This window comes from Paroedura picta, chromosome 9 (assembly GCF_049243985.1).
Source record: "Paroedura picta isolate Pp20150507F chromosome 9, Ppicta_v3.0, whole genome shotgun sequence".
NCBI classification, from domain to species: domain Eukaryota; kingdom Metazoa; phylum Chordata; class Lepidosauria; order Squamata; family Gekkonidae; genus Paroedura; species Paroedura picta.
The window spans coordinates 19,408,359-19,434,006 of record NC_135377.1 but is presented as its reverse complement, the minus strand read 5'-3'; the positions used below and the strand labels follow the sequence as shown (position 1 = coordinate 19,434,006).

Below are 25,648 nucleotides of genomic sequence, written 5' to 3'. Positions count from 1 at the left end.
TCAGAAATTTTAACACCCCATTTCCTCCTCTAGCAAGCCAACTTAGAAGAAGAAGAGTTGGTTCTTATATGCCGCTTTTCTCTACCCAAAGGAGGCTCAAAGCAGCTTACAGTCGCCATCCCTTTCCTCTCCCCACAACAGACACCCTGTGAGCTGGGTGAGGCTGAGAGAGCGCTGATATCACTACTTGGTCAGAACAGTTTTATCAGCGCCATGGCGGAGCCCAAAGTCACCCAGCTGGTTGCATGTGGGGGAATGCAGAATTGAACCCGGCATGCCAGATTAGAAGTCCACACTCCTAACCACTACACCAAACTCATAACTACAAACAGCAATACACTGTCTGACAGTGATGCACACTCAGCGGCTCAGAAGTCACATTTGACTTGTGGGTCTTCTGAGCACCGTTCTCCAATATGGCTCCCACCCCATGTTTCAGGACCGGGGGGGAAGTGGGGATTGTGGGGTAGGTGGCTCCGACTTAGAAACAGTTGCTGCCACAGAGAATGGAAATCCGCAAGCCTCCCTGAGAGGAAGACTTTGTACCAGGGATGGCGGTGAAGGACTCATCCTCTCCAGCAAACTCCACCTCTTTTTGCAGCCTATGCCCTCTTATCTCAACAGGCGAGCAGAAGACTGGAGCTAGCTGGCCACAGAGGGGAGACAGTAAAATTGCCACCATGGCAGCCATCTAGGAAAAGTCAGCAACAGTGGGATGGTGGAGGGTGGTTTTACTCTCCTCCTTCTGCAACCAGCTTGGCTCTACCAAGGACAATCCCATTCCTTTGCCTGAGCTGCTGTGCCTCATGCAGAGAGGAATACAAGAAGACCAAGAGGATTCTTTCTGCTTCCTCCAGTTCAACAGTACTGGAGGGAAAGAACTTTACATTTTCGGAAGGAACTTGGTAACTTGAGGGGCTGTCTTATAAATCTAATTATAAATAAGTAAAAATAAATAAATCACAGTTCTGCAGCCCTTTGAGTTTGCACTAACCGTGTATATAAGTTTTCACAAACTGCAGAATTAATACCACTGCTTTTTTTTTTTTTTTTGTCAAGTTAGAGCCCATTTACAACAATCCATCACCGTTTACAAGGCAAGAGACGTGCAGAAAAGGCTTGCCATTGCTTGCCTCTGCATAGTGACCCTGGACCAGCTGGGCAGTTTCTCATCCAAATACTAACCAGAGTCAATCCTGCTAAGCTCCCAAGATCAGGCTAGCCTGGGCTACCCAGTTCAGGGCACCATGCTTTACACCAGGGGTAGTCAAACTGCAGCCCTCCAGATGTCCATGGACTACAATTCCCAGGAGCCCCTGCCAGCAAATGCTGGCAGGGAGCTCCTGGGAATTGTAGTCCATGGACATCTGGAAGGCCGCAGTTTGACTACCCCTGCTTTACACAGTTCTTATAAACACACATGAATTTCCAGTGCACTGCTACATCTATAAGTTCATCAGAAATTTCACCTAGAGTTGAAGCTGGGCTTTTGTACCACACTTCTTACTATCTCGAGGAGTCTCAAAGCAGCTTACAATCACCCACCTTTCTTCTCCCCGCAACAGGCACCCTGCAAGGTAGGCAGGGCTAAGAGAGCTCTAAGAGAACTGTGAATAGCCCAAGGTCACCCAGCTGGCTGCATTTGGAGAAGTGGGAAATCAAACCCAGTTCTCAAGATTAGAGACTGCTGCTCTTAACCACGACATCAAACTGGCTCTCTACACCTATTTCAACACACTCGCATAACCTTACCTGGGTCCATCGCAGGAGGATCTGGAACCCAGCTGGGAGGAGCTATTGGAGGAGAAACTGGATCTTGATGATCACTAGATGAAGCTCCAGCTTCATGCCGGCCCAACCCTGCTGCACGCAAGGATCTTCTCATCATTTCTCTCAGCCTCAGACTAAGGGAAAGAGAAGAAATCCTAAAATACATGTTGCACTTTCTTCAAGAAACTGCACAGTACTACAGACCAAATTAATTTTTCATCTGTATTTCTGCAAACAACAGACTGCATAGAAGCTGCTATTTAACCTCCGGTATAACATCCATACTTAAGTGCATCTGAGACTTAATGAAACTTGAGAGTCTGGAATGGGAAGCAGCTTCCCGGACTCATGGTAGTGCTCTTTGGCCATGCAAGCTACTTTAACACAAAGGAAGAACTAAAGCCACATCTAGACAACTGGCCCAGACCATCCCTTGATTAGGTTATTCCAAGCAAGAGATTTAAGCCATCTCTAACCATGAGTCTCAATAGTTCATTAATTCAAAATAACCTGTATCTGAACCATCACCTTTTCCTTAAAGGTAAAGAACCTGCTGTAAATTACTTGGATGTAATGAATCCAGGGTAAGTTCCTTCAGGAGCATTAAATAATGGTCTCTTTCAAAGAGAACAGAAGGAGGAGTACTTGCTCTGCTTCTTGTCACGTGACCCTTTGAACAGGAAAGAGCTCTCTGCAGACAGTGGGGAGGGGGAGTGCTCCTAAAGGCTAGAAATTCCTTTAAAAACTTGGAAGCTCCTCTCCGTGAGGGGCCTGCAACCTTGCACTGTGTCCCATGAGTGCCTGCACGGAAGCTACAGCAATGAACCACATATATCCTAGGGACACATGCATGCATTTTTATACACGCACATGAAATTGTTAAGAGTTATGTACATCATTGAAAACTTGAATGTCAAAAATTTAAGATGTCACCATAAACCTAACATGTGAATAAGGAGTGCTAGACCAGGAGGGGCAAGAAAGAAAATAAATGCATTGTCCCTTGATTACCTTCTGCTGCTTGAGGATCCTGCACGGTTTCCCGGTCCATTGCTCGACACGACTGAAATAGCATTTGCAATAGCCTCAACGGCAGATAATCTTTCAGCAAATGTATTCCTTTCTGAGCGCTCTGCTTCTGAAGCATAAAGAAAAAACTTGACATCCGTGTCATGTATATCCAGAACAGCCAACTAAATGTTAAGCTTCTTCAAAGCCTTTACGTTTCCAATTTAAACACGGAATATAGGTTTAATCGTTCAAATCACAAAATTTATCAGGTCAGGACATTTTTAGTACAAAGCAAAGAAAGGCGAAACAAAACACTTTCTGCATCTGCTTGGCTCAGCAGATGAGTTTAATTTCTGCACTACAATATATGGGAATACATTTCTAAACATTCAAATGAATTGTTCCTCTGCAGGATGCTATAGTAAGAGGTTCGTAAATACGATATGATTTGGATGTTATACAATTTCTTCTGCCTTCTGCTACTCAAGATGGATTTTGCTGTTGCACAAATTTAAATGCACTATATTACTTGCATATTGTGTGCAGTCTGGCAGATAACTCCTCTTAGTTTCTCAGACCTTTTGCTAGTTCATGAAGCATTATTAGCAAAAGTTACCATATTGGCCATCTGTGGGCAGGACTCCTCAATTTTTTCTTCCTTGAGGGGAGGTGGCATGTTCAACTTTGTGACCATAATTCTGCACTTGATAAGACTGTTTATCTCTAATGTTTTTGTAGCCTCTGTCCCACATTTATAACCAGCATACATGAGGTCTGTGGCTGGAATCCAAACACAGCCTCATGCACTGGGGTGGTGGTGCTTCCCCTTTAAGCTGTTTTTTATTCTACATCAAGTGTACTGAAGATTCCCCCACCCACCCACCTACAGAAGCAGAGCTACTGAGAGAAGATGGTAGCTAAAAGGGAAATGGAAGAGCCCAACTGTGAATGAAAACTCTGTACAAAGCCTGTTTTCAAGTGAGGAGTTTTTATGAATGAGAAGTTCTGATGAATGCATCTAGCTGGATTTCTCACTCCCAGTCAAAATGTATTTCCATCACATTCTTAAACTCACCCTCTTCCTCTTTTGTTTCTTTATTACTGGTTGGAAAGCAGACAGATACACACGCATGCAGAATATTGCGGTTTCCATCACATCTGTGGCCAAGGAATGTCTGCAGAGCTTGGGGATTCTGATCCATGACAACAGCTTGCTCAAAGTTCATCAAGTACTGTCTGCAGGCCTCATAGTCACATCGGAGAATGTGCTGCATCAGGGTTTGTTTCTGTACGCACACACACAAAATAAAACGAATGAAAGCAAGTGAGTGCTGCCTTACTTCTACGCCACAGCATGCTCTGAACACAGCATGTTCATTCCTGCAAACTTCACGAAGAAGGGCACAGCACATGAAGTAGAAAAGTATAAGGTAAAGGTAAAGGTATCCCCTGTGCAAGCACCGAGTCATGTCTGACCCTTGGGGTGACGCCCTCTAGCGTTTTCATGGCAGACTCAATACGGGGTGGTTTGCCAGTGCCTTCCCCAGTCATTACCGTTTACCCCCCAGCAGCAAGCTGGGTACTCATTTTACCGACCTCGGAAGGATGGAAGGCTGAGTCAACCTTGAGCCGGCTGCTGGGATCGAACTCCCAACCTCATGGGCAAAGCTTTCAGGCGGCTGCCTTACCACTCTGCGCCACAAGAGGCTCTTATAGCCATAAACTATTTTTCAAGTGATTTAAATAAGACAAACTATACCAGGGAGACTTCATCCACAAGAGGTTAAGAAATCAACTTAGGTGCATGCAAATTTCACCCCAACCATGCTGTTCTGAAATTCACCCGCATAGTATATTCTCTGTGAAGATGTACTATTGAGTGCTTAGTATCAGTTGTATGACATAAAATGCATTTTGCACTCTAAATGCTACCTTGTCCTTTTTAAAAAGAAAGTAATTTTGTGGGCAGTTGCTATTTAAAACAAAATCAGAATGTCAGAAAACACTGTGTACAAGGAACTTCTCTCCCCGAAAAGAAAAGTGGGAAGATGAATGCTCAGGTCAACTTGTGTAGGAGGTTGTGAACCTGTCAGCGCCAGCATTTTAGCCATGGCCCATGTCAAAATGGAAGTGTGGAACCAGCTTGCTGAAAGATCACCATCAACCTTACAGAAAACATACATGCCATTCAATCCAAAACAAAATTTCACCCTTCTATGTCCATTGAAGTCAATGGAGATAGAAGGGTAGAATTCTGCTTAGGATTGCACTGATTTTATTGTCTAGTACGTGGCTGTCCTTTCTATAAAACTTCTGGCCAAAACAGAAAGCATCAGTTTTCATATCAGAAACAAACACAAATCAAATCATTAGACAACAGTAATTGTAAACCCACCCCAAAACCCTTCAAATCCAGCACAAAATCTACTAATCACCCACCTGAATTTATTCAACTGAGGACTAGTTGTTAAAAAGCAGAATATAATTTAAAGATGAAAATTACCAAAATGAGGAGAGTAAGTCTCCAAATAGTAATTAATTAGAGCATACTGTGAATTACCTCCACGGCCATTATGATGATAGCAGCTTTCTTTTTAATGGTTGAATTAGCAGGAAGATTTGTTAAGGAATGAACTCCCATTCCCAGACTGCTAATAGGAGGAAGATCCAACCAATCAGGATCCCTTATTCCACCCATGCAATCTTTTGCCATTGGATATATAGTGCCATTTCCATCTCTAAGAATGCTTGGAGACTCCTACATAAAAAGAAATTTTGATACAGCACATCAATTTTGTGATTACTTTACTCATTCATATCAGGTCATATGCATGTGGTTGCAGCATAACACATCAATTTCTGCCATAAAATCAATTGCATAAAGTTCCTCTCCTTGGTCTTCAACAACACAGTTCTTTATTTCAAAATAAGATTGCAGCACAAATGGTCCACAGGGTGTGGGTGGCCATACAAGAGCACCTTTCAAGGAGGGGGCTATACAGCCCAACTACTTGTTTTCTGAAAAGGCTTATAAAAGCCAAGACAGTTAGAAAACTTGTTCTCGATGAAAAAAGGCAGTAAATCATATGATGATCAATACAAACACTCCCAGGACCATTCTGCATGACAATCCTATCTGGAAAAGGAATAGTGAGAGGCTCTGAAAGATTCTGGGGGCATCCACCCTTGGTACAATGAAGCTGCTGCCCCCCCCCCTGCCACCTGAAAACTAGGGGGCACATGGCCTTGACAGGAATCCAGGGAAGGTTTCCAGTGGAGAGGATCTTCACGAAGGTTCTGTTTGTACCACCTGCTCCTAGTAATAACTGCTTCCTTCTTATGGAAGCATTCTGGATTTCTCCAGAAAGGCTGGAGAATAGAGCATTCCCCTTGTCCCCTGCACCACCTGAGCAGCAACCTTCTTCTCTGTATTTCTTGCAGGAAGCCTTCCATTTATGAGAATGCATGCTTTCAGTTGAAGCTCTGGGAGAAGTTTATTCATTAAAACATTTACACCTCACCTTTCTGGGCTCAAGGCAGCTAGAGCTATAAGCTGGGCAAAGTTGGACTACCACAGGAGGAGTGAGCTGATCTGTGATCTTGCCTATGTTTCTTTTGCACAGATCTGCCCCTATGCTAAGACTTCCCCTGTGTGTTTCTTTGAAGTCCTATAGGACTCCTTACAAAGAGATTGCAACCACGGCTTGGTAGCAAAGAGTTGGGTCCCTATTTAGCTCACCATAGCCTTTGGCACTGCACTGGAAACCTGCTATGCCACCACCTGCAACATCCAGCTTACAAAGTGCAGGTGCCCTGAAGTCAAGTGTAGGTGAGACTACTTCAGAATCAACAGTCATTGAATTTCTCTTCCCTATTGTTGGGACCCTGCCCTGTGAGGAAAGCTAAAGTGTTTACATTCTCCTCCACAGAAAACCTACTTGATGATACCTGGAGTCTTAATAAAGTGGGAAGATACTAGTGACAACTATTCCTTCCTGATTAGCCTGTCTATTTTTTAAGGCGAATACGCACCTGCAGGGACTACTGTAATTGGAGCTTTTCCTGCACACTCTGCTTACCTTTAGTGCTCACTTCTGTCAGTCAGACCATAAGGAGAAGCTGCACCACTCCATAGTGTTATGCTACACTTTGCTATTTTATATCACCATTAAAAGCCCCCAGATGTTAATTAAGATAACAATGCATGCAATTAAAAAACAAACAAACCTGCCCAGCAGTGAAAATGGCAACATTCTTCTCATTCTGCCCAAGGAAAGCGATACTACTAGTGGGGAAATTGTTTTCTTGTTCTGCTTTTCCAGTTGCAAGATCAAAGATGCAATACCTAACCCAGTTCCCAGTCTTCAGAACAGCGTGTACACCTGCAAGTGTATGGAAAGACCAGAATGCATTTCAAATGAAGGGCGAGTAAATATCCTTGATGAAATAAACAGTGTTTGCAAGTTTGCCCATTTCTGCTGATATGATTAGCACTTTATTCTAAAGAAAGGAGCTGAGAAGTTGAGAAGACACACACCTTTTGAATCCACATTCACCGCTAGAATTTCCGTTTTCTCAGGAATACACAGCTTTTTAGGCGTCCTTTGGAAACAATCTGGGACTTTGGGAGTCCCACCAGTTTTTACCACCTGGTAACAAAAGCAGATTTCAGTTCAATGAATTGATCTAATCCTCTGGCACTCTACCAAAAGGAACAAGCTCTCTTCCCCCTTCCCAAGCATGTAATGATTAGGGCTGCCCCTGAACATGGAGTTTCTATCTGGCTTTCATGGCTGCCCGCCACGGATCCAAGTGAGCCTCCATTCATTTGCTTAACACCCCTTTGATATCACCAAAGATGTAGTTATTAATTAATGCACTGGCTGTGAAATATTTTCTTTTGCCCATCCTCTACTTTCTACCGCTTAGTTTCAAGAACATCCCCAGGCTTAATATTTTGGGGTGGGGAACACAGTTCTATTCATACCACTGTTGGTTTTATCTGGGATCTTCCTCTCATCTCCCATTAGCCATCTTCTCTCTAACTACAGACTTTCCTTCTCTAGAGAAATCCTATCCCCTTGACAGGTCAGCCATCTAATGGCTTCTCCAACCCCAGCATCAGATTAAAAAAACAACACACACACACAAACACACACACACAATAGTTTAAGGCTGTGTTCTCAATAATTACTAACATTTTAAAACCTGCCATGTCTTAATATTATCATATATACCTGGAGTTCATCTATTCTGAGTAATCGGCAATCTTGAAGGAGAGAAGACGGATCAGGGTCTGAGACAGAGCTGTTTGTACAGTTTGCATTAGAGGATGCCCCTGGAAATTTTACAGCAACGTAAGCACCATCTACTTTCAGTACCTATAAAGAAAACACATTATGCATATATATATGAACAAGTTAAACCCTTGATGGCAAAGCTGAAAGTAATTCTGCAATTAAAGATGTGGCTTTCTACGGGCTGCTCCAGGATGCTTATTCCTCCTACACACACCCTGCTCACACCACACTGAACAGGGCGATGCTGCCCTCATTGTACAGGACTGTCAAGGATCATATGAAGGTACAGATGCCCCACACATGCAGGAGAACTAGTGTTAGGCAGGGTGAGGGTCGCCAACCAGCTATTGCCAGGCACTGCTCCAAACTGAGATAAATGATGGACAATGCATCAGCCACCACAGAAAAACACAGTGAAGAAGAAAAGAAGAAGAGTTGTTTTCTATATTCCACTTTTCTCTGCTCGAAGGGGTCTCAAATGGCTTACAATCCCTTTCCTCTCCCCACAACAGACACCCTGTGAAGTAGGTGAGGCTCAGAGGGACCTGATATTACAGATCGGTCAGAACAGCTCTAGCAGGGCTTTGAGGAGCCCAAGGTCACCCAGCCAGTTGCATGTGGGGGAGAGGGGAATCAAACATGGCTCGCCAGATCAGAAGCTGCCACTCTTAACCACTACACCAATTAGTGGCATGGATAGGCAGGGATCTCTCCATGGGCTTCCTGGTGACTTCCTGAAACTGTGACTTCAGGTATTTCTTCCAGAAATGCCAGCATATCATGGGTCACATCTTTCACGGTGTAAGGTATACCCATCTGCTGCGTGACAAGTAGGCACTGGCAGGTGTGCCAGTTTACCGGCTGATCAAGGATGTGGAAAAACCCCTGTTCCACACTCAAGTGCTTGGAGCAGAACAGAGCACTGACTGATTTGACTTCAGTTATCACCTGGAGGCTGACACCCAAACATTGCTTGGGCAGCCAGAACAGATGCAAAACAGATCACTGGAAAACATATAGAATCATAGAGTTGGAAGGGGCTATACAGGCCATCTAGTCCAGGGGTAATCAACCTGTGGTCCTCCAGATGTTCATGGACTACAATTCCCATGAGAATTGTAGTCCATGAACATCTGGAGGACCACAGGTTGACTACCCCTGATCTAGTCCAACCCCCTGCTCAACGCAGGATCAGCCCAAAGCATCACTGGAAAAAACCCTGTTCCACGCTCAAGTGCTTGCAGCAGAAGAGAGCACAGACTGACCTGACTTCTCAGACCAGGGCAATTCAGGAAGAGAGGCGGCTCACAGTTCTGCTGTTGTTCATCCCCCACCTCCCCTGCTAGGCAGCATATCCCACCCCCACCCCTGTGGCTACCACCACAATGAGGGTCATCTCACAGGTGGAAATAAAACTGTTCAATTTCCAGCATGCGGCTTCCTATTTCTGTAAGGGACTTCCGATGGACTTCCTCTGCTGCATCAGCTGCAAATCTCTAGAGGTTTAACTCGGGAATATGACTCCGTCTGCCTTGACATAGAGCAAAGTTTGTGCTGTGCTTTGCTTTTACAGTTTGTTTCCCCTCCTCTCTGGTGTCATTTTCAGCATGCAAAAGATCTTGTAGCTCCTACTCGTGATCGGAAGCTGAACACATTTGTGCAGATCACAGTGGTGCATCCAAGGCAGCAGACAACAGCTAGAGATTCAAGCCCTGAAATTGTGGAGGTGAGCTCTTTTCTTTGTTGCAACACTGTTAAACACCAGAAGCCGCCAGTCCCTCATCAGGCAGGTACCTGGCCCCTCTGGGAGCGGCAAGCACATAAGACATGGCAGCTGCAATGGTGAGGGACTGTCCTGTGGAGCTGAGCTCCTGGGCCATGAAGGAGATGATCTGGCCAGACCTTTCTGCCAAGGCCAAGAAGATCCTGCCATGTTCTCTGAAAAGCCTGCAGAATGAGCAGGTTTTCCCCACGTGGGGAAAGATCAGGGAATACTGATCTTTTTCAGGTCCAATATACCTGAATCTGAAAAAAAATCAAATTTCTTTTTTTTTTGCACACCTCTAATGTGTGTTATACTGAATTGGCCTTGTATTTTAACGATGTTGATTGTTTTAATTATGTGTTTTTGTTTGGGTTTAATGGTTTTTAATATGACTTCTGTTCTTTATATTAAAGGAATGATAGAAATTAAGCACCCCCAGGAAAGCCTGGAGCTCTTGTTTCGACCTGGGGGTGGGTGCCTCTGAGATGGCTCTGAGCTTATTGGGGTTAGGTGAATGCCGGCGGCATCAATCAAAAGCCCTAGGAATTCAATGCGGGGTACCCCAAATCCACATTTCTCCCTTTTTACATGCAAACCCGCCGTTTCAAAGAGCCTTAACACTTCCACCAGCCTTCCCAACAGCTGTGCCTCAGTTTCTCCCATCACTAAGGTGTCACTAGGCGGTCTAACTCGGCCTCTATTTTATGTTTGAGGACAAATGGTACATGCCGTGGTTTGAGCTTAATTGAAGCCACCCCTGGATCCAGTGCTAAGGAGACTCGGGGCCCCCGGTACTGCCCCAGCTTACCGTCAAAAACGGAGGCAAACCGGCAGAACTAGGCGTCATAGGTTCCCACGCGCACCTGGTGCAGCCCCTCCACAGTGATACCAAGGGGGCCAAACCAGCCCAATCCAAGGAGGCTGGTTTGATGCTCAGGCACCACCACTAAGTTCAGGGTACCCTTAAACTGTTTGAACTCCACCGCTACCCGGGCTTTTCCCATCACCAGCACCCGATTCCTCTGGAAATCAATCACAGGCAGATCAAATTTCTCCAGTCGCAAACCACCACCAAGTTGGATGCGCTCGTACAAGGACTCGGGGATGATTGAAAAGGCGGAGCCGGAGTCCACCTCCATGTTGGAGGGCTGGCCATTGAGCTTCACCCAGACTGTGATCCTTCGAGCTGACTCCTGCCGCACATTCTGGACCAGGTCTTCGGTCTCTCCCTTTTCTTCCATGGCCACCTCACAGGCTCTGGAGCTTGACTGCGACCAAGCCTAACCTTCTGTTTGTGTTATGTTGGAGCCTCTCTTTGCCCTGCAGACCCTTTCAATGCGACCCCACTTCTTATAGGCCCCGCACCTCCTTAAACCTGCAGGAGTTCCTGGCATGGGGCCACCCACAGCTCCCACATCATTGTGGCCGCTCTGCCGTCTTTCTGCACTTGTCCATTGGTGCTCCCCGGGCCGGCACAGCTCGTGCCCGCAGACGGTGGATCTTTTTCTCTAGCAGTTCCTCCGGCTCTCACAACAGACCCCCCGGGCCTCGTGCCCGTCTGACTGCTCACGTGGTGGCCTCCGCCGTCTCAGCCGCCAGTGCGTCGTCCACAGCTGCCTGGAAGGTAAGTGTCTGTCGGGCAAACAGCTTCCTTTAGGTCACATCATTTCGAATCCACAGACTAGCCGGTCTCGCAGGGCCTCCTCGAGGTTTCGGAAGTTGCAATGCTGGGCCAGTTGCCTTAATTCGGCCCCATAAGACGCGATCCTTTCACCTGGCTTCTGCCCCCTCAGGAGAAAGGGTGTGCCTCCATGCAGTTTCCAAGGGCCGGGGAGTGAAATGGGTGGCCAGCGTGGTCAATACATTCTCTATCGATGTTACTGTCAATAGGTCCGGGGCCACTAGAGCCTTTGCCAGTTCGTAAGTCCCACACACACGCTGAAGAGAAGTACCCTCCTCCTGTTGGCGCTGCTAATGCCATTTGCAACTGCACAGAACTCGAACCACTCAATATAGCTTCCCCACTTCCCCGGGTCAGACACATCAAACTCCTCCATGTGACCTTGCGTCTCCATCGCTTCTGCTGCTTCTCTCTCCCTCTCTGGGCTACAATCCCATCCTTGCCGCCAGTATTATATAGTGAGAGGGAAACACACATGTTCCAAAAACCCTTCATTAACACAACAGGGGCACCTAACAACTTGCAACTAACACACTCTCCTTACATACATAGGCTCAGTTCACGCCCGATTTTCCCACACACGGGAACTTTCTGCAATGCCTTAAAGGGGCAATTGCCCAATTTATTCAATACATTACACTTTACATTTCTAATTTATTAGCCACCTGGGTGGCCCTGAGGGCAGAAGGGTGGGATATTCATTTTAGTTCTGCCATTTGGACAATCTCTACTCTGGAACTGTTTTCACAGAGTCCCACTTCCTCACACAACTAAAGCACGGTGTACCAGAAAGCACTCAAAATCTTACAGTTAAGCCAACTGGTCAACAGACACACAACAGCAGTAGTCTTGGGAAAACAGCACCTTAGAATTGCTAGATGCTACAATCTACATTTCCCTGATAATACGGGAAGAAGGTATAAACTAACCACTCCTCCTTCCCAATGCAGACACAAACCAACTCAGTAAAATGGCTGTTCAGGCAAAACAAACACATGCTTAAATCATTTTTAACACTGTTAAGAATTAAGTGGCCACATGATATGTCTTCTCTGTAGCTTCTTGTACCATTGTTATGTGCAGCAGTATTCATGTGCCAACATCCACCCAGACCACAGCTGCTGATACTGTGAAGGCTCCATCTGGCCATTTAAAGATGCTGGAGATAGAAGCAATTCCAGAGAAAACCCTCTAGAGACAGATCAACTCAGCCAGAGGCAGCAAATATCACAGACCCTGTCATGTAATGCTCTTATTGTTCTATGAACACACGGTGTGCTGTGGTAATGCACGGGAAGCATGTAAGGAAGGATCAAGCTATAACTCAACATAGAATCATATTTGCACAGAAACTAGTTGACTGGGAGGTGGTCATAGGATCATAGAGTTGGAAAGGACCTCCAGGGTCATCTAATACAGTGGTCCCCAACCTTTATTAGGCTGGGGACCGGCAGGGCATTGGGCCGCGCCCGCAGGGCCTGCGCCCGCGCAGGCCACGCCCACACTTTGGGCCGCGCCCGCGAGCCGCGCCCGGCCGCGCCCGCAAGCCGCACCCGCATATCGGGCCGCGCCCGCGAGCCGCGCCCAGCCGCACCCGTGGATCAGGCCGCACCCGCGGGCCGCACCCGTGGATCGGGCCGCTCCCGCGGGCCGCGGCCCGGCCCTGATTCTCTCTCCCCGCCCTCCCGCAGTAAGTAGCTTCCCGGACCGCAAGCTTGCGGCCTGGGAAGTTTTTTACTGCGGGGGGGGGCGGGGAGAGGGAGCCGCGGCCTGGCGCCATGGCCTTTGCAGCCCGGCGCCGGGCCGCGGCCCGCAGGTTGGGGACCACTGATCTAATCCAACCCCCTGCAGAAGTCAAAACACTACGGTTGTGTTTGCAAAATAGTGGGACCCCTGGGGATGGGGTGAGGACTGGTATAATAACAAAGAAAAGGAGACTTAAAGGAGTTCTGTTTTATACAAACCTTGCCAACAGGAACATTCTTAACATCTTCTACAAACACTACTTCCCTAAGAGACCACTGTTCTTCATTCACTTTCTCCTCCTCTTTTGGAGCAGGAGTAGACCGCCGTCGCTCTTAGACAAGAAAGAAGTACAAGAAGTTACCACTCTGCTTGGTAATGATGACGCCCCCAATAAATGCCTATTTATATAAAACAGACATACTCGCTACTGTGGGTCAATTTCTCAATTAGTACCAATAATAACTTTCAGCCCACTGAAAACACCAACTACTGACACTTTATATTGTTAAGAGTAGCATATTATTATTTGTAAGTTAACGAATACTATATGAAAAGTAACAGTTCTACATAAGAATACAAACATCAATTATCAACCAATTGTGGAAATGAAAGCTTTCTAAAAATACATATTTCCCTAAACTATTACCCAAACTATCAGCCAAGTAGTCGAGGGAATACTAGTCCTTATATACAGTTAACAAAGTGACTACATACAAGTGTTCAAATTTAACAAAGTGACTACATCAGTATAATTGGCAGACTTAAAATCTCTATGGCTCTGAGCAGAAAACCACAATCTACAACTTACTATATGGCATAGACGCGTTGCTTGCAATTGAAGAGGCATCACTACACGTAGAAGCTGGAGAAGGTGGTGGGCCCATTTCAGTTTTCACTGGTTCCTGCTTGCTTTCAGGTCTAAGAATAAAAAATAATTTACTCTCTCCAGGAAGTCTAGCTAATGCTCTGGACAGAGCTGCTAACTATCCTGAGTGCCCTCCCCCCCAAGTGAATACAAAGCTTTTCTACACAGACTTCATATACAGAACCTTGGAAAGTTCTTTTTTAGATTTAAGAATCTACCTTTAATCTCAATCCATGAAGCCAAAATATAAAATCAGAGTGTGTTCTTTAATATGATTTTAAGAGGATGAATTTTTTCCCCAAACAAGACTGGGCCAAGTGATATGCATTCAGTTTCTTTGCTATATAACTTAAGACACTTATTTCTGAATAACATTTAAAGGTCCCTAGTGCACCCAAGAGGAATGAGGTTTAGAAGCCAAAAAACAAGGCTGATAATTTGGCAGAAAAGGTGCTTGAAATGGTACTGATCTAATTATATTTTTAAAATGTTTATTCTAGCCCACTTACTTTGCCTCGGTAGTTTTACTAGCTTTCTCCATGTTTTTTAAACTCTCTGGCGAGCGGAGCTGAAACCTGCAGCTATCATTCATGTTCCACACAGACTCCATTAAGACTCCGACTTTAGGAATGCCAGCACTGATTGAAAAAGCAACTGCTCCAGCATGATAGAGAGGGTTATTTCTCAAACACACCTGCCGTTTAAAAAAAAAAAAAAAGGCTGGTTATAAACTATTTATATCAAAGCGAAGCATCAAAAGGGACAATGAAAAAATGTACACCTTTGAAGAAACACTGAGTAATTCCTTTTATTCCAGTTCCTCAGTAGTGGCACTCTGGTACCAGCATATATATATGGAACCATAAGAACTCACAAAGGAGGGGAAATTCCACCTCCACCCAATTGGCCCTTTTCCCCTGCTATGTCTGCTTCTCCCTCCAATATGCCAGCTTAGCCCTCCCCACTTCCACTTGTACTATTTTCTACCCCCCCTTCCATCACAGGGCCCTTTTTTCTTCTCGCTGTGGCCTTTCTGCTTCCCTCCCTCAGATCTATATAAGCCACTTCTTTCTCTGCCCCTGGCTTTTATTTTCCCATCAGTGTCTTCCGGGCATTCATGAGATTTCACTGGACTACATCTTGTCCACAATACGTTCTACAGCAGGGGTAGTCAACCTGTGGTCCTCCAGATGTTCATGGACTACAATTCCCATGAGCCCCTGCCAGCGTTTGCTGGCAGGGGCTCATGGGAATTGTAGTCCATGAACATCTGGAGGACCACAGGTTGACTACCCCTGTTCTACAGTACACTACATCCACGACAGAGCATCTTGGTAAACTTGCTTTCAGTTCTTCAGCAGCCACAGAACAGTGGTGACTATCTTACAACGCAGGAACACCAAGACCTTCATTAGCATCGCTTGGGGGAGAGTTTGTTGTGACTGTAATCTTAGAGGCATCCTTTTACATCCAATACAACCCATTGTTTATTTTGAGTTTTCAGATTTTTGGTGGGACCATCATGGGAATTAGATACAGAATGTTATTTTGGGACATCAATAAAATATGGATACAAAGTTAGGGCAGAGGTGCCAAAAAGAAAATATAGCAAACATAAGCTGCACAGATTCCTCCAGCAGTACATCAAGTATGCAAATCTATGTATAAAACAGCACTGATAAGACAGAGAGACCAGCATGATTCCAGCTAAGAGAAAGCAGAGTGCAAACAACAGGAATCCCCACTTTAGACACTGCACCTGCATACACGTGGACACCTCGTTATATCATAAAACAAGGTTATAGCAAGTAAGGTTGAATGATTCATTAGATTTTTATGCTTCCCTATCATACAGCTCAGGGCAGTTTTACACAGATCAGATTGTCTTATCCGGGTCATTCTTCAGAACCGTTTAAAATATTTTTTTTTCTGATTTATTTCCCGCCACTTCCTAAGCAGCTCGTGGCGGGTCACAATGTCTTAAAACCCTGTTAAAAACTCCCATTAAAAGACTTAAAAACCATCACAACATGGCGGACACAAAAAGAACCCATTCCAACCCCCATTGTTAAGGGGGGGGTGAGAAGAAGGGAGCCAGAGATGTTCAATATCGAGTTATCAAAAAATACATGTTACAGCATGCTTCTGCTTACCTGAGTACCAACAGTAATATTTGGCATAGAGGAGATGCCAGCGCTAGACTTGGGCTTTTTGTTTTTAGCTCTGGCCTTTTCCAGCATCTTCTTCCTTTGGCTGAAAGGAACTACGCCCCTGGTGGAGAAGGGGGATATTGTTTTAATGTACTTAGCATGGCTTTGTCACCGTGAATATCGAGTTACAAAACTGTAATAGTATTGAAGAATTATAAACAAAGTCAATGAATTTTTCACAGGTTCCTAAGGAGAATTACAAAATCCACCTGGAACCCCAGGATTTAACTTCACAGCTCATTTGCAAGAATGCTTTCTCTCCCTTTCTGAAACACAAAGATGAGCACTGTACTACTGTTAAATCATTTATAACCTGTGTGAATAAACTTTGGTAAAATCCAATTCAATTAAATTAAGAGAGAGGCATGTCTTTCATTGTTCTGTTCTACTTCTCTTCAAAGAGCTCAGCTGCACATCTGGACCACAATGAAATATTACGCACTTACCACCAATACAAGTTATTCTCCAGCTGAGCACAGGTATAAAGAGCGCAACAGTGTAGTGACACTATCCTTTCTCCCTGCAGTTCCGAGTATGTCTGTGCAGTATGTTCTAGCTTAGAAGCTACCGAACTCAAAGTTTCATCCACCCAGGTCGCTACCTAAGAGGACAAAAAGCATAAGATCATTCACATCCAATCAGTTCTAATTGGATTCTATTCCAATCCTCTCTGGCACTGATCACACCCCCTCCTCCCTCCCTTCCTCTCTCTCTCTCTCACACACACACATAAACACACACACACATATACAGGCTTGCACCAGGCATTCTTCTTTTGAAGCAAAACATAACATAGATGGTCACTTGAGTTTTTCAACATTTGCATTTCATTTCCACAAGGGAAAAATACCTGTGTGGCTAGTCCCTCCTTTGAAATTAAAAGGAAGCCTTTCCATGAGGAGAGACTCATGCACATCTAATGGAGATGTTGTGGCCTGGAGTTGCTACATTTCAGAATATTTTTAGCTTTTTGTGACCACAGCGTCTTATACAAATAATGGACTTCTTAGTATTTCAGAAGGTGCTGATCACCAAATAATCAAAACTATTTATCAAAGTGTAAGGGCTGAGAAATATGGCGGATATGTAATAACCGGAGGCAAAAGAGAACCAAACACAAGGTGCCTCAAGCACCCCCCCCCCTTGGTCTTATATATTTACTTTAAAGTTTTTACTAGGAAAGTTCCTGTAATTTTGAACAGGCCAAAGACATTTGGGATCACTGCAAAGAAAAAAACAAAATTCCACAGGCAATTCAGTGGAGGGGATATGGCTTAGTGGAAGAGCCTCTTCTTTGCACACAGAAGGCTCCGGGTCCAATTCCTGACATCTGCACATTCAGTTAAAAAGGACTAGGCCAGGGGTTAGTCAAACTGTGGCCCTCCAGATGTTCATGGACTACAATTCCCAGAAGCCCCTGCCAGCAGTCCATGGACATCTGGAGGGCCGCAGTTTGACTACCCCTGGACTAGGCAGTAGGTGATATGAAAGATGTTTGCCTGAGACTCTGGTGAGTCATTGCCAGTCTGACTATACAATAATAACCATGAGGGACCAATGGTGTGAATTGGTAAGGCAGCTTCATGGGAATTCAGTCAACCATTAACGTAGATGCCATTTAATGCCCACAGTATTTTCTCTTTATAATACTTTCATCAGCAGCTCTGACCTCTGCTTTTGCATACAAATGTTACAGCTATAGGAAATTAACCACCACAAATAATTTTGTAAAATCTACCCCGGGGGAAGAAAGTGGAACATGGAAACGAATCCCCTCATCCCTAGAGCAACATACCTTATTATTCTCTGTTGCAACAGTTGCTCTGATACTATTTGCAGAGAGTAGGACAATCTTCTCATTGGTCAATCCCAAAGATATTGCACGTGGATGATGTATTGAAGAATTCTTGAGAAACAGAAGCAGCAGGTAATATTTTGTCTATTCATTACTCAAATACTATGATAGAAAGGGGAGGTCAAACAACCTTCCCCTCCAGATCTCTATGTGGGGGAAGCAATCTCTGACCCTGTCTAAATGCCATTTCTAAAAGCAGTAGTAAGCTTTTTGCCACAGAACTGAATCCTTGTATGGCAGAAAAGTACTAGCTGCATGAGGGCTGCTAAACTGCATAGCCAAGAGCTACATCCCTTTGACAGGACTGTGAATCAGGCTCCCTGCCCTCCTCCTCCAGTGGTGGATTCTCAGGCAGTGTTGCTACTGAGGGCGCTGATCCCACAACTTCCTTCCCTCAGCCCCTGCCACCAATTCCAAACAAAACTACCAGGCCGCTAAGAAGGAGTGAGGTTGAAAGGAGCAAGCAGGAAGTCTTTACAGCATGTTCCCCTTGCTGAAAGCATAGCAAAAAAATTCCCAAGACAGAGTGGGCTTTCACATAAGCAAAGTATTTTCACTTTTAACAAACAAAACTGTATATACCTGTGTGTTTCTGTAAGGCTCAGATTCATTCCATTTCCACTGATAAAGCTCCCCTTTATTGCTCACTGCCACAAGCTCAGAATACAGAGCACCAATACTACTGAATTTCAGTCCGTCCTACAAGAAGTAATCAAGAAGTTTAAAGCTGAAATGCTGTCAGCCCCAAAGGACCGGATTTCATTACATGGAGAAACAAATGTCCAGGATTTCTGAACAGGTCAACTAGTCTAGCTATGAAATTAAAGTTTGTTTGTTTAACTCATCCAGAGGACCCTGAAGAACTACACTTGGTTTAGCAAAACACATTCATTCAACCTTTCAATGAAGTAGCTGTGATAACCAACAGAAGGAAGTACACAATTCTGTGAGGAATTTATTTAACGCATTTCTATACCATGCTTTCCAATTAAAACTGCCCAACAGAGGTTCCAGAATGAAACAACGAAAAGTAACACACAACCAACAAATAACCAAAGAAAAGCAGCATAACAGAACAAAAGTGTCATAGTACATTCAACAAGACTACAGGTGTGTATGGCATAAACTGAGCCAAAAAAATCCTTGAAAAATGCCTGGAAGGAAAGGATTTTGTCTGGTGCCCAGAAATTAGCAGTTCTGGAACCAGGTAAATGGGTCGGCAGGCATGCATGCCAGATGTAGGATGCCAAATAGAAAATGCCCTGTCCTTTGTCACTATCTCATTTCAAAAAGCACGGACTGTGATAAAGACCTCAAAGCTCAAGCAGGCTGTCAAAGAAACAGGTCATCTTTAATAGTCAGTACCAGCACTTTAAGAGCCTCTTGTGGCGCAGAGTGGCAAGGCAGCAGACATGCAGTCTGAAAACTCTGCCCATGAGGCTTGGAGTTCGATCCCAGCAGCCGGCTCAAGGTTGACTCAGCCTTCCATCATTCCGAGGTCAGTAAAATAAGTACCCAGCTTGCTGGGGGGTAAACAGTAATGACTGGGGAAGGCACTGGCAAACCACCCCGTATTGAGTCTGCCATGAAAACGCTAGAGGGCGTCACCCCAAGGGTCAGACATGACTCGGTGCTTGCACAGGGGATACCTTTACCTTTTACCAGCACTTTAAGTTCAAAACTAGACAGAACCAGTAAGATGCTGCTGTTGAATTCAAAGGGGCATCTAAAAATCTGAAGACCCAGTGGAAAATATCAAGGGTTTTCCATGTCTGGGTGGGTTTTTGGTTTTCTTGGAGAAACTGGAAATGGGGGAGAGCATTAAAAACTCCTGAGAAATGTCCTCTTTTAAAATCAGTGAAATGCTTTAAACAAAGTTCTATGCAAAAGTTTAGTAAGAAGTTTGTTATAGAACAAGCCACCAGCATTCAAGGATAATGATTCCAGTGCATAACATTGGCTTTCATGGTTCAGATAACGTAATTTGGCTATTTCTTTTAGGAACAGGCTAGCCGCTAAAGCCACCATTAACTACCTTTACATCAGGACCTAATTTTTAAAGAGAAATGTAACCATACTGAGATACCTTACAAGTAAAGGTATTTGTATCTCAAAATGTGCTTGCAATTTAAAGGAACCAAAGTAAGCGACAGAAGAAAAGAGAATGTCATAAAAAGAACAATCAGCGAAGGCTAACAAGATTGCACTGGAGTTCTCTGCCAATTTGGAATTATTTTTACATCCAATTTCAGACCTCCCCAACAGCCTCTTGAGTCTTTGCCATTAATCCTGTATCCTTTCAACAGCTCAAAAGGTATCATTCAGTAGAGTATGCGGTTAAGTAGCAACACCCAGATTCATTTCAGACACCCATTTTATTTTACATGTCTTTCTGAGTAAGACTATTTAACAGAAAATACTCCAAAAATCTAAAATATTCTAATGAAGCCTGGAATCTCACCGCAAATAAGCATCTAGCCTTACACTAGTCAAGGGAATCAAGGAGCCTCCATGACTCATACAACCTTTTACTTTCCAAGAGCAAAAAGGGGGAAAAGCTTGACATGTTTCTTTGCTGAACCCAAGAGAGATGCCAAGTCAACAGGATGAGCAAGCCAGAGCTCATGGTTCCCACGGTACTTTAGAAAAGGACAAAGTAGGAGTCCAAACTCCAGCTAGACAAAATGGTACTACACCAACTGCCAGTCAGTCTCCTAACAAATTAAGGCACACACAAAAGGAACTGAAGTGGAAAGCCATAAGAGCAAAAAGACTTGATTGGTGGGGTGGACATCATAATATAACAGACTTTATTAAAGAAGTTAAAAGGAGAAAATACAATCAAAGTGATTTTATTCACCAAAGCAAAAAAAAATTATGATCTGAAATTAACAAGTAACCATGCTTCTCAGAAGGCAGGGAAACAAATGCTAAGTGTCTTCACCAGCAGGGATCTGCTAGGGAAAAATGAACTGCTGAAAGGTCAAGAGTGTACACAAGAAAAAGACAAGATGCAGTTTGAAGAGAAAAACATCTTAATCTATGAATGGAAAAAGAAGTCAAACATTGGGAAACAGTTTCAGGAGGATGACCATGTTTGTCTGCAATGGAAGAGCATGAGTCAAGTCTAGTAGCACTTGCTTTGAGTCTAGCATCTTGATGGTCTTTTAAGGTGCTACTGGACTTAAATTGTGCTCTCTTACCTGGGGAAAAGAGAACAAATACCTCACCGACTGTCCCCCAAAAGAGAGTGCTCCCTAATCTGGAGGGATGCTAAACCACAATCCAAGACAAGAAGCTGTGCATACTTGCATATATCACTTCCCTTAAAATCAGTACTACTTACCTTCAAGTAATTAGGTTTAGGAATGAAGTACAGCAGCAGATTAGAACAAGATGTGGCCTGAGCAGTATCAGCTCCAGATGTCATGACAAGTATTTGCATGGGGGAAGGGAGAGTTAAAATGTTTTATATATAAAAATTTTAGAAACGAAATACCTTATCTGGCCACCACTGCAAGTCTTCTCCTAAGGAGACTGGGCTTTGGACAGGTGTGTTCTTCTTATCCAGGTTGGGTTCCCCTTCTTTGCTTGTAGAGCCTCTTTCATTGTCAAATGAGGCTCCATCAAGCCACCTTCGTTCACGCAAACGTAAAACGGATTCACGTTCACGCAACAGCTCAGAGTCTCTCTCTAAGGGAAGAAGGAGAACTGGTATGCAATTGGGTCACACCAGTGGGATAAAAGTAAGCCACTCTCTAGTAAAGACCCTTCAGGATGCAACTAACAGCAGTTAAGTCTATTCATAAAAGGCTAATAGAAAAATGACATGCAACATTCAAAGTATTAACCCTTTCAAGCATATGTACTTAATATTAACCAAAATAATCTGAAATGCAAGAATGAAACTAGAAATAAAAATTCAAAATTTAGGTGCTCCAAAGAGCCCAAAAATGAATAAGAAATTGCTTGGAATTTTTTTAAGCATGAGATAAAAAGCAATAAAAAAACTATATAGTACCATATGCAAAGAGTATATTATGGATGATTTATCAAAAAAGAGAAACAAAAAAGAAATCACCTAACAAGGTAATATCTGTTAGAGACATAGAAGGTAGCCCAAAAAGAGTGTTTATTAGAGAGTCTCAGAATTTCCCCATTACCACCACCACCACTTGAAAAAGGTAAACCACATTTAAAAAAAAAATTACAAATATTGCTAATCCAACCCCTTAGTTTAAACACCACATGGCACTGGAAGTTATTTCTAAAGCTTACATTAAAGCTGGTTAACTGGGAAAAAAAACTGAAGCCAGACAAGTTCTAAAAAGATTTTTGAAGGAAGACGTTCCTTACCAAAATGCTTTCCCTCCAATTGGCCTACAAATTGTCTAAAGCCAGTACTCTCCAGTTCTTTCATACAATTAAAATTTTAAGTCAGGTAATCAAGCTAAATATCCAAGAGACAAATATACATGGAAAATAAGGATTTTTCATCTTAACATAGAAATAACCTTAGAGAGGAAAAAGGGAAGTATTTAAGAAAAGTCAGAGGTTGAATATCTGTACATGCACATAATGATTCTTTGCTTATGTTAACACCACCTTTGAAACCATTTCTTCTTTCCTGCTCTTCCTCCCCATCAGCCTGTCTTCTTACTCTTCTTTTTTCAAACACCACCCCTAAGTTCTGCTGTGCTTTTCCCTGGAACTCTGCTCATTCTCCTCCCTCTCCTTAATGAATCAATTTATTGCTGGGTTTCTATTGGTCCAGTCGCTGATCTGTTGAAAACTTTTCCTTTCCCCTCGTGTGTCATGTCTGTTCAGATTCACCCAGACTTAATGCTGAAACCAGAGTTTAGATCAGGGGTAGTCAAACTGCGGCCCTCCAGATGTCCATGGACTACAATTCCCAGGAGCCCCTGCCAGCGTTTGCTGGCAGGGGCTCCTGGGAATTGTAGACCATGGACATCTGGAGGGCCGCAGTTTGACTACCCCTGGTTTAGATATTAAGAGCAGAGCACAGAATTATGCTTGCCGACTCCTTTACTTCTTCCCTCTCGTACATAAAACTAGCTTCCTCTAGCCACCAATTTTGACATTCTATGTGGCCATCCCTAACCCACATGAAAATTAATACTTAAAATTGGTGAAGCTGAAAACACTATTGAGTTAGCAAGAGCAGTGTAGCCCAGGAAGTTGGGACTGCAAGGAGCGGCAGAAGGAGAGCATGCGTGATCTTGCAGGCTGCTTCCAATCCCTAATTTCAATATTAAATAAAAACCCTGCTGGCAGGGCCTGTATTTTAAACCTTTACAAAACCTATTGTCTGCACAAACTAAACAATGTGCTAAATCTAGATTTGATAAAGCTGACATGTAGATAAAAGTTTTGGGTTTTTTGTGTACCTACACACTATCTTGCCTCCTGTGCAACTAACTTTATGCACAGCAGCTGCAGTCAGACATCATGACAAGTTGAAAATTAAAAAGTAATCAGGCACAGACCCAGCTGGTTGCTATGCTCACATACTCCCACAGGCTCTCCTACCTCCTCTTACACTGGCACTTGATCAAATCAGGAAGCTTTCAATCAAGCTCTGCCCTTGAGCGTAAGGGTAAGGAACGAGGTGAGCTTGCAAGCACACCAACAAGCTGCGTTCATGCCCAACCGCAGTTTGAACTACAGCTCGCTCTGATGTCTGGATGCAGGGATAGATCTTTAGCTATCTGAACATCTAACCAAGATTAACTGTGGCACGGTCACACTTCACATCAGAGGGTTGGATTAACAATTGGTAAATTGTTTTGAATACCTACCAAGTGTAATACTTATCTTTAAGAAATCATGAAGAACAAAACTACAGGTACAGGTGTCTAATATTACATTTCATACTTTATCATGCTAAGAACTTGATGCTACATATATTACATTTCATACTAAATCAGGCTTAGAACTTGATGCTATACAAAGTATTCTGTAGCTGCAACTGGTTATTACTGCCAAAAAGCAGATACAAATGTCTGACTTAACAGAAAGCACTGCAAAGTTTTTCCAGAATGCAGTTCAATTCCAACCTCTCCCATCTTTATCTGAGAAAAGATCATTAGGCTTTCTACCTTGCCAAGGAAGTGCTTACTCTTAGAGCAGTGCATAATGAGCCGTGGAACAGAGTTCAATGCTACCTAACAGAACAGAAGTAGGACATTTAACTATACTACAAAAATATGCCTCCAGATCCAGGAAGGCAGAAAATGCCCTGTGTGCCACTAGCAGTACACCAGCTCTGACATGGATTCCTGAGCAATCTAAAATAAATTACGTTCTAGAATTTCTAGAATAGAATAGAATTATTCATGCCCAATTTTTTTTTAAGATCAATACTCCTGAAGTAGGTCTAGTTACGTTGACTTTGGGGAATGCAATATATATGGGTGCACATTTCACCTATCGTATCCTTCCAACATATATCTAAAGTAATTATGTCAAAAGATAGTTTTTAAAAATATATAGTTTAAGACAAAATACTTATATTTAAAATAGGGGGAAAATGTACACACAAATCTTAGACAAATTCACCAGCATGTGCTATAACTAGAGTACTGCACAGCAATGCTACTTATTTACAAAAGAAAAAAGGTGCAAAATTACCTCGGGACGAGCTTAGCCTGGAAAGTGATGAGCGCCGAAAGGATGGATAACCAAAGTAACTAATATCTTCTGAAAACATAGCATCAGCATCAATAATGACACTTGGGTGAGCAGAATGTATGTCAGCATCCAGAAGAGACATAAGATCCTCTATAAGAGGAGACAAGGATCTCAGGTGAATTATCAGCTACTTGAAATATCAGCTAGAAAAGACCATCACCAAACAAGACAAATCCACCAACAAAAACTGAAGTTTCTTCAGATTGCCATGTGCATGCCAGTGCGCCTATTGCTCACGCTTGCAATCAAGCACAATGCCCTAAGGTCTGAAACCAATGTTACCAAAGTCAACTGCTTGGCTGCTTGCTTCTTCAAGCCACTGAGACTAATCTAATCCTAAGGACCCAGACATTAGACAAAACTGTGTACAGTTAAGCAGTATAAAAAGAGAAGACTCAATACATTTAAATTCCAGAACACAGCAGGTAATTTTTTTTTAAACCCTCTTCTTCCAGATAGCATGCTATCTTTCATTTTGCCTTCTACTATTTCCTGAATGGAAGTGTCTTCGATAGGATTTTACTAATGTACGCAGCATTCATTAATGTGCCCCCACAGAAAATGTATTGATATTGTATTTTTAATATCTGCCATACCTAGAATGTTCTCTGACATAGAAGCCCCCCCCCCCCCCCCCGCATTTTGGAATGCTTCCATTTTAGGATGAAATCTTAATCCTACTTGGGTTCCTGGCATGAAAACACAAAACCCTATTGGTCGTGTTCAAATTTCAT

The 25,648-nt window shown here is 43.6% G+C and overlaps 1 protein-coding gene across 7 annotated transcripts in view; it reads right to left on the bottom strand.

Annotated features, from left to right (window-relative positions):
• UBR5 (ubiquitin protein ligase E3 component n-recognin 5) overlaps nt 1-25,648 on the bottom strand; it is an 84,062-nt gene that overhangs the window by 31,992 nt on the left and 26,422 nt on the right. For 5 of the 7 annotated variants that reach the window (XM_077351754.1, XM_077351758.1, XM_077351757.1 and 2 more), the window contains 16 exons: nt 24,855-25,004; nt 21,703-21,914; nt 18,786-18,902; nt 18,144-18,254; nt 16,795-16,949; nt 16,292-16,409; nt 14,648-14,832; nt 14,082-14,191; nt 13,492-13,604; nt 8,019-8,162; nt 7,319-7,430; nt 7,009-7,163; nt 5,342-5,539; nt 3,857-4,067; nt 2,782-2,908; nt 1,753-1,904 (listed from right to left, as the gene is read on the bottom strand). In XM_077351754.1, the coding sequence (XP_077207869.1) occupies nt 1,753-1,904; nt 2,782-2,908; nt 3,857-4,067; nt 5,342-5,539; nt 7,009-7,163; nt 7,319-7,430; nt 8,019-8,162; nt 13,492-13,604; nt 14,082-14,191; nt 14,648-14,832; nt 16,292-16,409; nt 16,795-16,949; nt 18,144-18,254; nt 18,786-18,902; nt 21,703-21,914; nt 24,855-25,004 (2,370 nt within the window). The remainder of the gene's footprint in view (nt 1-1,752; nt 1,905-2,781; nt 2,909-3,856; nt 4,068-5,341; nt 5,540-7,008; nt 7,164-7,318; nt 7,431-8,018; nt 8,163-13,491; nt 13,605-14,081; nt 14,192-14,647; nt 14,833-16,291; nt 16,410-16,794; nt 16,950-18,143; nt 18,255-18,785; nt 18,903-21,702; nt 21,915-24,854; nt 25,005-25,648) is intronic. The other 2 variants (XM_077351755.1, XM_077351759.1) reach the window with 2 other exon arrangements.